The sequence below is a fragment of the Sminthopsis crassicaudata genome, chromosome 3 (assembly GCF_048593235.1).
Source record: "Sminthopsis crassicaudata isolate SCR6 chromosome 3, ASM4859323v1, whole genome shotgun sequence".
NCBI classification, from domain to species: Eukaryota; Metazoa; Chordata; class Mammalia; order Dasyuromorphia; family Dasyuridae; genus Sminthopsis; species Sminthopsis crassicaudata.
In genome coordinates, this window is record NC_133619.1 from 82,741,238 (window position 1) to 82,756,911 (window position 15,674).

Genomic DNA, 15,674 nt, shown 5'->3' on the forward strand with positions numbered 1-15,674 from the left:
TGCAACAAGAAAATTGGATTTACACACATATATTATATCTAGGTTATACTGTAACACATGTAAAATGTATGAGATTGCCTGTCATCTAGGGGAGGGAGTGAGGGGAAAATCTGGAAAAATGAATACAAGGGATAATGTTATTAAAAAATTACTCATGCATATATACTGTCAAAAATGTATAATTATAAAATTAATAAAATAAAAAAAGGAAAAAAAAACTTCAGCTACTTATTTATGGGTTATAAAATGTATTTAAATTTTTTTGTTACATATAAACTTTAAAAGAATAAAGTTTGATACAGTCTTAGTTGGACAACAAGACTTGTTACTTTCCTAGGATATAGTGAATTTGTGCTAATGAGATTTGAAAATTAGTGTTTTAGTATACTTAATTCAGGTTTCAGATAATCTTACTTTAAATGTAAATAGGCTTTAAAACTTGTTGCAGTGTTATAGTGTTAAGGTTACATATATATTTTTTAATGTTGCTTATACTTTCTTAAATAGAGCATTTCACCTCTGAATAAAATCAAAATTATTTTAAAAAGAATATCCATGATTATTCCTTTTTGTTTTTTTTAGTTGTCTGGCCTACATAAGATTTAATGGCATTGTTTCACTAATTTGAATATGAAGGGCCTGTTTTTCTGTTCGTACAGTTTCAGAAAGGGAATAATATGTGGTATGATTAGAAAGATATGCTAGGGACAGATTGTGATCAGCTGTCAAAGGTAAACAGAAGAGTTTATATTTGATTCTATATGCTATAGTTGGGAACTCTTGAAGTATATTTAATGAGGAAAATAACATCAGACCTAACTTTCAGAAAATCAAAAACAAAATTTAATCTCTTTTCCTTACAATCCCAAAGGATTAGGAAACCAAAAAAACTAAAGTAAGACTCCTCAATAGTTATCTTCTTAAGTGACTAAAAGTAGAAAGCAGTCATAATCATGTGCCAAAGACGTAAAAATCCCAAACCATTTTATAATACTACTTAGCTGATTAGTGCTGATCAATGCAAATCACTTATAAATTGGCTGAGAGAAAAAAAAAATTAATATGTTGCCATGGCAAATTTTCTACTCTGTGGATTATCTGCACTACATATGATGAGTTGAGATTTTATATGGCATCAAAGCCATAAATTGAGAAAATCCACTAGCATTTCATTAATTTTAAGTCTTATTTAGCAATTCTATTCTCATCATAAAAATATATTTAAATGGAAGTCTGCTTAAGGATGAGTCATTACTATGACAGTAAAAGATAATGTATTGGAATGTCACATGTAGTTGTATAGTATGCAGTATTGAACATAGGTCTAGTGTAACTCAGAATTTTTTAATGATGACTGTTTTCATTATGACTCAGGGGTTTTAATTAAGCCAACAAGTGATTATATTTCACAAAAGAGCCACAAATAGATACGTAATTAGTAAATGTCCTTATTTTCAGACATTCATCAATAGTTAGTAGGCCATAACATAAACTGCCTTTGAATGTAGTCTAAATCCAGTTGTTATCACTAGAAAGACATTTTTCATTTACTAAACTCTTTTGGAGTTGTTTTGTTTGTTTGTTTGCTAATTGGTTTTTGATTTTTTTTCAAATTACATATAAAGACCGTTTTCAACATTCATTTTTTGTATGATTTTGAGTTCCACATTTTTCTCCTTCCCTCCCTCCCCTCACCTTTCCCAAGACAGCAAGCAATCTGATATAGATTATTCATGTTAAACATATTTTCACATTAATCATTTTGAGAAAGAAAAGGGGAAAACCACAAGAAAGAAAAAACAAAAACAGGTGAAAATAATATGCTTGCAATAAATTGGGAAAACATTTTTACCACTAAAGGTTCTGATAAAGGCCTCATCTCCAAAATATATAGAGAATTGACTCTAATTTATAAGAAATTAAGTCATTCTCTAATTGATAGTCAAAGGATATGAACAGACAATTTTCATATGAAGAAATTGAAACTATTTCTAGCTATATGAAAAGGTGTTCTAAATCATTATTGATCAGATTAATGCAAATTAAGACAACTCTAAGATACCACTATACACCTGTCAAATTGGCAAGATGACGGGAAAAGATAGTGCAGAATGTTGGAGGGGATGTGGGAAAACTGGGACACTGGTGCTTTGTTGGTGGAGTTGTGAAATGATCCAACCATTCTGAAGAGCAATTTGGAACTATGCTCAAAAAGTTATCAAACTGTGCATACCCTTTGATCCAGCAGTGTTTCTACTGGTCTTTTATCCCAAAGAGATATTAAAGAAGGTAAAGGGACCCAAATGTTCAAAAATGTTTGTGGCAGCCTTTTTTGTAGTGGCCAGAAACTGGAAACTAAGTGGATGCCCATAAGTTGGGGAATGGCTGAATAAATTGTGGTATATGAATGTTATGGAATATTATGTTCTATAAGAAATGAGCAGCAGGATGATTTCAGAAAGGCTTGGAGATACTTACATAGACTGATGCTAAGTAAAATGAGCAGAACCAGGAGATCATTATACACTTCAACAACAATACTACATGATGATCAATTCTGATGTACGTGGTTCTCTTCAACAATGAGAAGATCCAAATCAGTTCCACTTGATCTGTATGAACAGACTCAGCTAAATCCAGACAAAGAACACTGGGACATGAGTATGGACCACAATATAACATTTCCACTCTTTCTATTACTGTTCTTGCATTTTTGTTTTTTCTTCTCAGGTTATTTTTACCTTCTTTCTAGATGTGATCTTTCTTGTGCAACAAGATAACTGTATAAATATGTATACATATATTGCAATTAACATATACTTTAATATATTTAACATGTATGAGACTATCTGCCATCTCTAGGGGAGGGGGTGGAAGGAAGGAGGAGAAAAGTTGAAACAGAAGTTTTTGCAAGTGTCAATTTTGAAAAATTACCCATGCATATGTTTTGTATATAAAATAAAATTAAAAAAAAGAAAATAATATGCTTTGACGACCTACATTCAGACTTCAAATTTCTTTCTCTGGATGTATAGCATTTTCCATCATGAGTCTTTTGGATTTGTATTGGATCATTGTATTGCTGAGAAGAATTAATTCTATCATAGTTGATCATTACACAGTGTTGCTGACTGTAACGTTTTAAGATTAGAAAAGCAAAATGTAAACTTAAAACCCTGCAAACCCAAAAAGTAAAAAGATATAGAAATCTATATCATTGAAAAGTGATGCATATTTATTGACTGAAATTTACTCCACTGGCTCCAGGTAGGAAGATAGAACATACTTCTCTGAACTTCTAGACTACATTCTATGGAACTCCTTTAATTTCTATGATAGCCTTATCATCATGTTCATATTTTTTTGTTAACAAGTTGATCCTTTTAACTCTTCCAGATGCTCATATTCAAACTTTCTCATTGTATCTGAAACAATCAACATTGATTTTAATTTTTTTTTTCTTAGTTCTAGGCACAGACAGGGTGGAGCAGATGACCAGAACTTACAATGACATTGATATGGTCACACATCTTCTGGCTGAGGTAGGATCACATTTTCCCTTAAAGATTAGTGACTTAAGTTCAGATGATCATTTTTATTTCTTCTTTGCCTTGTCAGGATTGCTGTAACTATAGATGTTTCTCTTAGTTTATATGTAGTTGACTCTGATTAGAAATTAAAATTCAGGTTCAGAGTAATTAGAAATACTATATTGAAAAGGCTCTTGTTTTTTCCCAATTTAACAAAAATAAGCATTCTATGAGCATATAGGTCTATCCCTTGTATAGCTTTTTTGCTAATCTGGACTTTAAACCTCAAAAGTCTTAGTCCTTTAGCATTTCTTTGGATCTTATTTTTCTTATCTATAACATGAAGTATTTAGAATAGATAATTATATTGTAAAGTATCTTCCACGTTTAACCATCTTATTATGGTATACTCTGTGAAAGAACATTGTCCTTGTCTTCTAGAAATTTAAAACTATTAGCCTGTTTCTTTGTCTTTGTCTCTTTTCTTCTCTCCTCTCCATCTTGCCTAAACTGATAGTACAGCAGTCAGTCTTTTTTTTTTTCCCCAGTGTGGGCAACCCAGTGGCCCTCTCTTCCTGGGAGCTCCTCCTATTGCTGCTAGATTTCATCCTACTTGCCTACTTTGGTTTAGTCCTACTTCATTTCAGAACTCCCAAATTCCAGTGATTGACCAGCTCCAGCCTTCCTTAGGAACAGAGATCATATAGACTTAGACCACCACACCCAGCTATAGTGTTACTCTTTAACACACCTAACTACAAGCAATTCAGTTCAATGCCCCTTTTCTGGAACATTACTTAATAGTGTGCATCCTGACCCTATCTCAGAGGGTAACATGCATATGTTTACTCTAGTGCTTCACAACCTTGAAGGGTTCATGGACCTTGTGTAAGATGATGATCAATAATTCTCAATATGTAAAACTAGATATTGATTTGCATTTAGTACTTTGACCTTCACATATTTAGCTGGAAATTTTTTCCTTCTTTCTTTTCTCTGGAATTGAAATGGAATTTGATGCTTTCTTGGAATTTGCATTTATGACTAGAGCTTCTGAAGTATATTGGATTAAGTAACGCTTTTATTTTTGTCAAGTGAAAAGTGTATTTGATGTATTTGAGCAGAGAGATCGAGACCTAGAGCTTGCAGCTCGTATTGGACAAGCTCTCTTGAAGAGGAACCATGTTCTATCTGAACAGAATGAAGCACTTGAAGAACAGCTGGGACAAGCCTTCGATCAAGTGAGTGGTTTCCCTGAATGTAGAGGCCTTGAGAGAACAGAGTTATCTACTGTGTTGGATTCATTACATAGGAGGCATTCTGTCAGGTGGATTATTTTGACTGCCATTACAGTGAACACAGTGATGGAAAGAGATATTTTGGAGGTCATCTGTTGTGTGATTAAACTCTTATTAATAATGTGAAAGTAACTTAATTAAAGATTAAGTAATTTAAGATAAGCTACTTGTTTATTAGTGTTCTAATTTGTTCCTGTTTTATCCTTGCCATTTAGGTTTTGTTAAGTTTCATCTTGAATTTAAGGCAAGGATCTGTCAGTACTTAATGGATCTTTCGTTTCATCAATGGTGCTTATATTCCCACCACCAACATAGATCACAACTTAGATCACTTAGTGGATATTCCTTCTGAACTTAGCTAGGTTGGCCCTGGGACAACATGGCAGCCTTATACTCAAAGCTTTGATAGCTTGGTATAGGACTTGCCAGAACTTTCCCTCTACTGGCATATCCTCTGACACCCCAGAGTCACTTCTATGACTTGTTGAAACAGAAAAAGGCTATGATGGAAGATAGGAAAAATAGGAACTTCTCTCTTCCCTTTGAGACCTTTTACTTAGCATTATTTACAGTTTAAATAAAAAATGTGCCTTGCCTCATAATCAGTTTGTGCATTTGAGCTGATTTGTATTGAATTATTGTATTATTTATTGAATATATTGAATGATTATTAGAATGCTTGTATTATTAAGACTTTAAAGCTATGTTGTAGCAAAGAAGTTCTCACTTTGTAGCTTGAGGAAAACTGAGTGATGTCTTTGCATATCTTTCACATTGGTCAAGAAAATGTTACTTTTAGTGTTTGCTTAGTTTATTTTTTTTCATTTTTAATTTAATTTTATTTAAAACAAAGAATAGAAAATAAGAAAAACAGAAAAGTAAAATAAAACAAAACAGAATATTGTCATGTACTCAGCAGATCAGAGAGGATTCAAAATATACAACAATAAATTACCAGTTCAAGAAAAGATATATAATAGTAGAAGAAATTATATTCACGAGTGTCCATTTTTTCTTTGCTTCCTTGTAGTTTGTTCTTTTGTTCTCTACTCCACTTTTAAAATTTTATTCTTTTTTTTCCTCTTTTCATCCCCCCCACTTGCTCCACGCAAGCTATAGTTAAGCACATTTACATTTCTATATATGTGTGTGTATATATATATATAGATATATATACATATATAGATATATACATACACACACATGTGCACCCCTTATACATATATCTATAGACGATATATAGATATGTTGTATGTTGTCCTAAATATATGTGTATATTTAGGACAACATACAACATATCTACACATACTCAGCTACACACATACATGCACACACATATACACACACACATTTATCCATATGTAAATATGCATCTGAAATAATATTAGTAAGACTAAAATATAATGTAGATTCTTCTCTTAATTGAATCTTTAAGTTTGACTTTATCTAAAATCAATGATTACTAGCCTTCCTTTTTTTTTCTAATAAATTCTACTCCTGATCCTTATTGTAGTGTTTGTATATATTTCTTGTTTCCTATCCCTGCTAACTCTTCTATTTTAATTCTGCTCCTTAACTTGTCTTGCTATTACTCCACCTCCCTTCACTCATGGATCCCTCCCTTGTCTTCTTCCTCCACCCTTTTGCTTCCCTTTCTGCCCACCTTATTTCTTCATGGATTTTAGGGAATGCTATAACCGTTTGTTGTATATATGTAGTTGCCTATTTAACCCCATTCCCAACATAAGCTAATTTTCTAAACCACAAGCCCTCTTCAACTTGTCTAATGCCTTTGTGTCCATTCTTCCTTTGTACCTCATTTGTATAATATAATTACTATTTTTACATTTTTCAGATCTTTTTTTTTTTTTAGATACTCAGTTGCTGATATCAGTCTTAAACATGCAGTATACATTTCCGTGTAAAAAACATTAACAATTTGTTCATGTTAAGTTCCTTGAAATCGATCTTTGATATTGGCTCTTATATATTAAATTTTCTATTGACTTCAGGTTTGGTTGGAAAAACATTCTGAAAATTTGCAAGTTTGTTGAACGTCCTTTTTTTTTTTTTTTTTTTTCCGTTCAGTATTATGGATAGTTGTGCTGGATGTGATATTTTTGGCTATAGGCTTAATTCTTTTTGATTACTAGTAGGTATGGCTTTTTTTTTGTGGCTACTGATAAGTACTGTACATTGTTGTCTTTAAACTGAAGCATAAATCTCAGAATTCAGAGACAACCTTGCCTACTATATAAAGTAGGAAGCAGGCTACACATTTGGTAAATGTGTAAATACCTTTTGTATTTAGGTTAATCAGCTGCAGCATGAGCTCTCCAAAAAAGATGAATTGCTTCGAATTGTCTCCATTGCTTCAGAAGAGAGTGAAACCGATTCTAGCTGTTCTACACCACTTAGGTTCAATGAGTCCTTCAGCCTTTCTCAAGGTCTGTTACAGCTGGATATACTACAGGACAAACTCAAGGAACTGGAGGAAGAGAATTTGGCTCTCCGATCAAAGGTAACCTAATTTCAACTATGGAGAGTGAAGAGATGGAAAGGAAGATCTAGTAAGTTTAGAGCAGGGCTTACAAATCTAGGGTCCATAAACTTGGTTTTTAAAAAATACTTGTAAAATATTTTGGTAACTGTATTCCTTTACAATCTTATTTCATTTCATTTCATTTTATTTTTATTTATTCATTTAAAAAATTTGATCTGAAAGAGTCCATATGCTTCACCAGACTTTCCAAGGGGATTCAGAGAGAGTGTATTGAGCCTTGCCAGCAAGGAACTTTAGAAAATTCTCTAGCAATCTTGTGGTAGAGCATTTCATCCAAATCAACTTCAAAAGTATGAACTATAGCCTTCAGTCTTGAGTATCCATGAAACACATCCTTATTTATAGACCTTGCTTTTTTCCATACCACTCATGGTCACCATATATGGGATTGTATCATTAACTATTTTTACTTCATCTAGAATATCTAGCCTAGTCAGAGTTTTCAATATATTGGGGTTTATTCCTTTAAGTTGTAAGCAGTATATTACAGCAAAGAGAGCTCTCTGGGGGAAAGGGAGTGAGGGTTGTCAGAGGAATCCCTGTCCTGCCTCCTCCTGCCTGTGTTGCCCTGGGTGGCCACTCAGTCCCTCTGGGTCTCCTTCAGCTCCTTATCTATCAAGTGAGCTTTGGGCTAATTGCTGTCCCAAGTCTCTTTCAACTTTTAAATCAAGGATTCTGTGATCCTTCTTGGTGAGGGTGACTTGTGATTACCCTTTACTGGTGTCTTCCTCTTCTCAGACTATAAGGGAGAGAGCTTCCTCTTTCCCTCCTTTGGTGAGCATCTGTAAGGGCCCTTTAAATGGACGGCGTCACAGCGCAACAGGAGATTGAGTGGCCCAGAAGTAATCTCTGTGGATATTAGGACTGCCCTTTGGTGGGATCTTGGCCATATTGAGGTAGCTTCGTAATGGGTGACAGCTCTCTTGCTGGTTGGCTGTGTGAGTGACCTCACAGGCCATTTATAAGCCCACTGCAGACAGTAGTCTCTCTCTTTAACCTGGCGCTCTTTAACCTGGCTCCCTAGCCTGGGGTAACCAAGCCAAGCTAATGGATAGCCAAGAGAGGTAAGAAGTCTGGTAGTGAACACATGGATCTTCAGACAAGGTGTTCACTAGGGAGCTGACAAGTCAGGGCATTATGTGAGTAGGTATAATAAAGGCTTTTAAGATTACACGTGGCTGTTCTTGAGTGTGCTACCGGTTATTAAGCTATAGATTCAAGAAATCATGGCCAGAGGCCTTTGAAGGCCTCAGAGGAGGCGAGCCAGGTAGAGTTGACACTGCAAAGGTCAGTGGTCAAAGGTGAGTCTGTTGGGCCTAGGACAGACTAGTAATTGTAACTGCCAGGAGGGCATGTTACAAATGGCGCCTGAACTTGGACGCATCAGAAATTATCAGGTTTTGAAAATTAATATTTAATATTCAGTATTAAGATTCTGAAAGATCCGGTAGAAACTCGACTTAGGAGGGAAGGCAGAGAGGCAATATGGACCCAGGTAACTCTGGGATCAGGCTCAAGGATACAGCTGAACACCTGGTCTGAAGATCCACGTGTTCACTATCAGACTTCTTATTTCTCTCAGCTATCCATCAGCTTGGCTTGGCCACCCAGGCTGGGGAGCCAGGTTAAAGAGAGCGACTGCTGTCTGCAGTGGGCTTATAAAGGGCCTGTGAGGTCACACACACAGCCAACCAGTGAGAGAGCTGTCACCCATTACGAAGCTATCTCAATATGGCCAAGATCCCACCCATGGGGCACTCCTATATCCACAGAGATTACTTCTGGGCCACTCAAATCTCCTGTTGCGCTGTGGCGCCGTCCATTTAAAGGGCCCTTACAATTCCCTTCTCTTGTTTTGTGGGAACCGCATCCTTACAAGCATCCTGTGGCCTCAGCTCGTCACTCCTTAGCAGATGACTCCCAAGTCCACATCCCAAGCCTGCCTTGACCTTTTCTCCAAACTAGAGTCCTGCATTTCTTACTCTCTTCCCCTCCAATTCTGCAGGTCCTGATGAGTGCGTGCACATCCGCCACATCTTATCTAAAAACGGTATCTGCCTGTCTCTAGCAGGGACTTTTCACATTAACTATATGTTGAGTTCTAATCATTCATTCAACAGGCATTTATTAAGTGGCAGTTATGTAAGAGACACAGTGGTAGGTGTTATAGATACAAAGGAAAAAATAAATCCGGCCTTGCCCTCAAAAAATTTATTTTCTACTGTGGGAAAACAACATATGCATTAATTAGCCAGTGCAAAATATATACAAGATAAATACAAAACCTTGGAGTAGAGGGAGAGGAGGAAAGAGACAGTGATAACTAGGGGAATCTGAAAAGGCCTCTTGTAAAGGGCAGCATTTGGACTATGGCTTGGTTCTAGTATTTTGGAGAAGCAGAGGTGTGAAAGGAATGCATTCTAGCTGTAGGGGGCGGCTTCTGCACAGGAAGAGAGAGACAGGAGACAGGAGCCTCAGAAGTAAGGGTAAGGAGGCTATTTAAGTTAGGACCTAGTGTTCACAAGGGTGATAAATGTGAGGTCAGCTTAGAAAGTTAGGTTGGAACCAAGGTACAAAGGGCTCTAAATGCCCTTTGTATTCAGTTTGAAAGGAATCACTCATTCTTGTTGAGCAGGGCTGTGATATGATTAAACACTTTAGAAGTATCAGTAGGAAAAATCTATGAAGAATGTGTTGGATAGAAACATCCTAAGAGACAGGGAGGCTAATTAGAAGGCTGTGGCTATTTTAGCAAAAGTTGATAAGAGAAGGGAGCAAATGAGACAATATGCCATGGAAATGAAATTATCAAAATTTAATAACTGACTGGATGAGTACGGAAGAACAGTGAGGAGGAGAGGATGATGAGGATCGTTAATCTAGGAGACTTGAAGAATTATGGTGTCCTCAAAGGAAATAGGGACGTTAGGAAGAAGGGTGGGTCTTAGGAGAAAAGATAATGAGTTCTGTTTAGACACGATGTATTGAGGTGCCATATAGAGTTGAAAATATAGCTATTGGCAGTTGGTATTGCAGGATCCAATCTTAGGAAATGGACCAGAGCTGGGATTCATCTGCCTAAAAACAATCTTTTAATTCATAGTAGTGGATAAATTCACTGAGGGAAAAAAAAAAAAAGGTTTTCTTTAAGGGATGGGACATGGAAGATGAACTAGTAAAAGAGACTGAGAAGATAGGAAGAGAGAACCAGGAGAAAAAATAGTCATGAAACCCAAAGAAGAGAGAGCATCCGGGAGGAGAAAGTGATTAATAGTGCTATAGAGGTGAAGAAATTAAGAATAATCCCTCTGATTTAGCAGTTAGTAATTTTGAATAAAGTAATTTCAGTTGAATATTGAGATCATAAACTATATACAGGTTGAGGAATGAATGAAAGAGAAAACAGAGCCTTTTTCCAGGATTTTGGTTATGAAAGGATCCTGCATGGAGTGGGTGTTAGGGTTAGGTGAAGGAAGGCTTTGTAAGGATGGGGAAGACTTGAGGGAGAGATTAAAAAGTAGAGAGAGGAGCAGTGACAGTGAATGAGGGACAAACTACTGGAAGAGATGAGATCCAAAGCCATCAAGGGTGGACCTTGGTGAAGAGATCTTTGTCAGAGACTGTCAAAGTCAAAGAGAACTGTATGTAGGTGATGGGAATTTGTATCTGTAATTTGTGATTTTCCTGCCCAAATGTATTTGGGTCTCAAACCTGTCCTGGTTGACTCAGTAGACTATTTGTGCTTTACTTTTTATTTCCAACCAGATTGCAAATCAGCTGCTCACAAAGAATGTAATTAAAATTTCCTTTGTGATTATTTCTGCATTCTCCTTCCTTGTAGAAGTAGAATAATCTCTGGTGCTGCAAGTGTTGGCTTGGTTTTTATTTTTCTAATCCAGCATGCCCTCTGTTGTTTATAGAGTTCTGATAATCATGACATCATCTTTTCCTCATTTACCTTTCTCCTTTTCCTACTTCTAACCAAAAAGAAAAAATTATTGTATGCTGAGAGTGGGAATGTGTGTGTCTGTGTCTGTGTCTGTGCAAGCACACATTAAAGTGTGATTAAAGTGCTCTTGGGCCTGATTATCACTTTGTTAATGATTGCATGGCTAAGAATCAAGGTTATTAATAGTTCACTCTGATAAAGTTCTGTAGAAGTACTATTTTGGAATCCCTCATTTTACTGTACAGACATAGTTTTATAAATGTATCTTTATGAACTTGAATATCTTTATATCTCAAATGAGATATAAAGATTATTTCAGTGATCATAACTCATTATTAAAGAGTTAAAATACACTACTATTATAGAACTCACTGCAATCACTTCTTTTTTCTCTTGAAGGCTTGTCATATTAAGACTGAAACAATTACCTATGAAGAAAAGGAACAGCAACTTGTCAATGACTGTGTTAAAGAACTCCGTGAGTAATAGATTTCTATTCTTCTGTCTTTGTATTTAGGTAGAGACAGTTCTGGAATGGCCTTTTTTCAAGCTTGACAATACTTCATTTTTTGGGTTATTTTTAAGTGAACATTCAGGTCAATAGATATATAAGGGCCTATTAATACAAAACTTATTTCCTCATTCATTAAACACCTACTATGTGCAAAACACTGAATTAGGTGATCTAGGGTGATAGCCAAGGTCCTTATGATTCTGTGACTATCAAGATTCATAATGTGAAATGAAATACCAAATTTAATTTTCAAATGCTTTGCTTTATATGTCAGTACTGGTTGTTCAATAAAATCTTTATTGCTATAAATAATAACAAAATACAACATCTAAAAAAATGTGGAAAGAAAAGACAGTGAGCATGTCACCTTTAGGGAGCTCTTTCTGTCAAGAACCACCGATATACAAAACTATCGATAAAGAATGGCATAAATGAAGATTTAATTTCGTTTTTAGAGCAAAAATTGTTTAAGAAAGAGGGGATAAAATGTTGTGCAAGACCACTTTTTAAACTTAGGCTAGGAAATACAATTTATTCATTGCATTTGAACAATAAAAAAAAATTTATTTTAGTCCTCTGTCACGATCAATTAAGAGAAGTAATCAGAGTTTATATAATAGTGCCTATTATATGCCAGATCCTGTGTTAAGCACATTTGATTCTCACAACAACCTTGGGAGGTAGATGCTATTATTATCCTCATTTTACTGATAAGGAAACAGACAAATAGAGGTTAAGTGACTTGGCCTGGATTATATTGCTTTTGATAGTCTGAGATTGGATTTGAACTCAGGTCTTTTATTCTAAGATCAGTGCTCTATCCATGCAGCTGCCTAAGAAAGAAAGAGGAAGGCAGAAGGGAAGAAGAGAGAAAAAATGACACCAAAGGAGAGAAGAAAGTTGTAGTTTTCAAAGGAGAGAAGACAGCTGTAGTTTATATAATGAGTGTGGCTATTAATCTTTCCCATCTGTTTAGGCAAAAAGCATCTAGATTAAGTAATGTCAGAATTTTTGTGCTATAAGAAATTTTTTGTCGTTGTTCTTCTTCCTTCATTTTTTTTATGTTTTATTTTTCCAAATATACGCAAGGATAGTTTTCAGCATTTGCTTTGCAACCTTGTGTTCCAAATGTTTCTTTTTTTTTTTTAATTTTTTATTTTATTTTAATAGTGTTTATTTACCAGATATATGCATGGGTAATTTTATAACATTGACAATTGCCAAACCTTTTGTTCCAATTTTTCCCCTCCTCCCCCCCAAGATGGCAGGTTGACCATTACATGTTAAATGTATGTATACATGTCCAAACAGTTTTTCAGACTTTGAAATATTGTACAATTAGCCTGTGAAGAAAATCCAAAATGCAGGCGGACAAAAATAGAGGGATTAGGAATTCTATGTAGTGGTTCATAGTCATCTCCCACAGTTTTTTCGATGGGTATAGTTGGTTCAGTTCATTACTGCTTTATTGGAACTGATCTGGTTCATCTCATTGTTGAAAATGGCCACATCCTTCAGGATTGATCATCACATAGTATTGTTGTTGAAGTATACAATGATCTCCTGGTTCTGCTCATTTCACTCAGCATCAGTTCATATAAGTCTCTCTAAGCATCTCTGTATTCATCCTGCTGGTCATTTCTTACAGAACAATAAAATTCCATAATATTCAGATACCACAATTTATTTAGCCATTCTCCAATTGATGGGCATGCACTTAGTTTCCAGTTTCTGGCCACTACAAAGAGGGCTGCCACAAACATTCTTGCACAGACAGGTCCCTTTCCCTTCTTTAAAATCTCCCAAATGTCTCTTTATAAGAAACTTTAAAAATTAAAACTCTCCTTTTACAGATGAGGAAATAATTTTAAATAGGTTTAAAAGACTTCACAAAGCTACTAAGTTGCAAAACTAGCTTTCTGGTTACTTATTACTCTCTTCTGAAGTCTAATTAACTCTTTACTAACTTAAAAGTTCTGAGAGGAAACTGAGAAAGAGCTAAGAGGAGGGAGAAGGAAAAGTCTGGTTTTCTGTTTTTTGTTTTGTTTTGTTTTTGATGGGCTCTTCTTTCCTCTAAATTTTAAAGTTTATTTTTGAAATAAATATTTACTTTTTTTTTTTTTTTAATTCATTTTTCCAAATTATCCCCTCCCTCCCTCCACTCCCTCCCCCCGATGACAGGTAATCCCATACATTTTACATGTGTTACAATATAACCTAGATACAATATATGTGTGTAAATACCATTTTCTTGTTGTACATTAAGTATTAGCTTCCGAAGGTATAAGTAACCTGGGTAGATAGACAGTAGTGCTAACAAATAAATATTTACTTTTCCTTGAAATTCTCATAACTTAACATGGGTGAGAAAGAATGAAAAAGATTTTAGAATTTTTCCCTAAAAATGGCGAGCCTAAAAATCTATCTGACTTGCAAAAGCCACTTGCTTGTCTTTTGAGTGATGAAAGCTGCCTCCATTCTTAGTAAAGAAGCTATCATTTCTTTCATTTTTCAGATATTTTTAAAATAAAATGTTTTGGTTTTTAGGTTTAATCAAGTGACATCACAGGAAAATGAGTATTCTCCCCAATAAAAACTCAGTGAAAAACTTTTGAGGAATTAAGTGTGCTAGGTATAATGGATTGGGTTTAGTTTGTTTTTTCCTCTTAGTGGGTATTATGTTATTTTCATTCATTATTTTTAGCTCTATTGGAACCCTACTAGATTAAAAAAAAATGCTAGTTTGCCTATTCCTAGGATTACATTTTAAGATCTTAAACATGATTATGTCACCTCTTACCTATTATCTTGATAAGAGGTATTTCTGAGACATGCACTAAATATCCCACCTTCCCAAAATATATTTTAAAGAAATTATAACTGAGTTGTTAATCTGTCCTAAGAAGTAAAACTTACTTAAGTAATTCTTTTGTTGTTGTTCACTTGTTTTGCTCACATATGACTCTTTGTGACCCCAATTAGGGTTTTTTTTGGCAAAGACTTTTCTAACTCATCTTACAGATATGAAAACTGAGGCAAGCAGGGTTAAGTGATTTGGTCAGGGTCAACTAGTAAGGCTGTGGAGAGACTTACATGAACTGATGCTGAGTGAAATGAGCAGGACCAGAAGATCATTATATACTTCAACAACAATACTGTATGAGGATTGATTCTTGGACGAGACCCTCTTCAACAATGAGATGAACCAAATCAGTTCCAATAGAGAAGTAATGAACTGAACCAGCTATACCCAATGAAAGAACTCGGGAGATGACTATGAACCACTTCATAGAATTCCCAATACCCCTATTTTTGTCCGCCTGCATTTTTGACTTCCTTCACAAGCTAATTGGACACTATTTCAAAGTCTGATTCTTTTTGTATAGCAAAATAACTGTTTGGACTTGTATACATAACCTGCCATCTGGGGGAGGGGGTGGGGGGAAGGAGAGGAAAAGTTGTAACAAAAGGTTTTGTAATTGTCAATGCTGAAAAATTACCTATGCATAAAATTTTTGTAAAAATTAAGTAAGGCTGGATTAAGTCTTCCTGACCTAGTCCTTGTGCTCTTATCTATTGTACCACCTAGCTGCCCTGCCTAATTCTACATTGACTACTTTACCCAACTTGTTTCCCATTGACTGTAAGTTAAAATTTTGTTAACAAGATTGTTTAATTCCATGTATGTACCAGGGTGCCTTAGCTTTCTACATTCATGATCCTTTAGCCTCATCTGAAATAAAGAACTGCCTAGTTAAATTGTATGTATTATTTCAAAGCATATCTTCCCTCAGAGAAGATAGCCTTGAACCAGTGCCCA

General features: G+C 35.2%; 1 protein-coding gene across 5 annotated transcripts in view; it reads left to right on the forward strand.

Moving 5' to 3' along the window:
* The window catches only part of TRAK2 (trafficking kinesin protein 2), a 69,364-nt gene that overhangs the window by 33,121 nt on the left and 20,569 nt on the right, over nt 1–15,674 (forward strand). For 3 of the 5 annotated variants that reach the window (XM_074299049.1, XM_074299050.1, XM_074299051.1), the window contains 4 exons: nt 3,466–3,542; nt 4,652–4,771; nt 7,140–7,349; nt 11,740–11,818. In XM_074299049.1, coding sequence (XP_074155150.1) covers nt 3,466–3,542; nt 4,652–4,771; nt 7,140–7,349; nt 11,740–11,818 — 486 coding nt within the window. The remainder of the gene's footprint in view (nt 1–3,465; nt 3,543–4,651; nt 4,772–7,139; nt 7,350–11,739; nt 11,819–15,674) is intronic. The other 2 variants (XM_074299052.1, XM_074299053.1) reach the window with 1 other exon arrangement.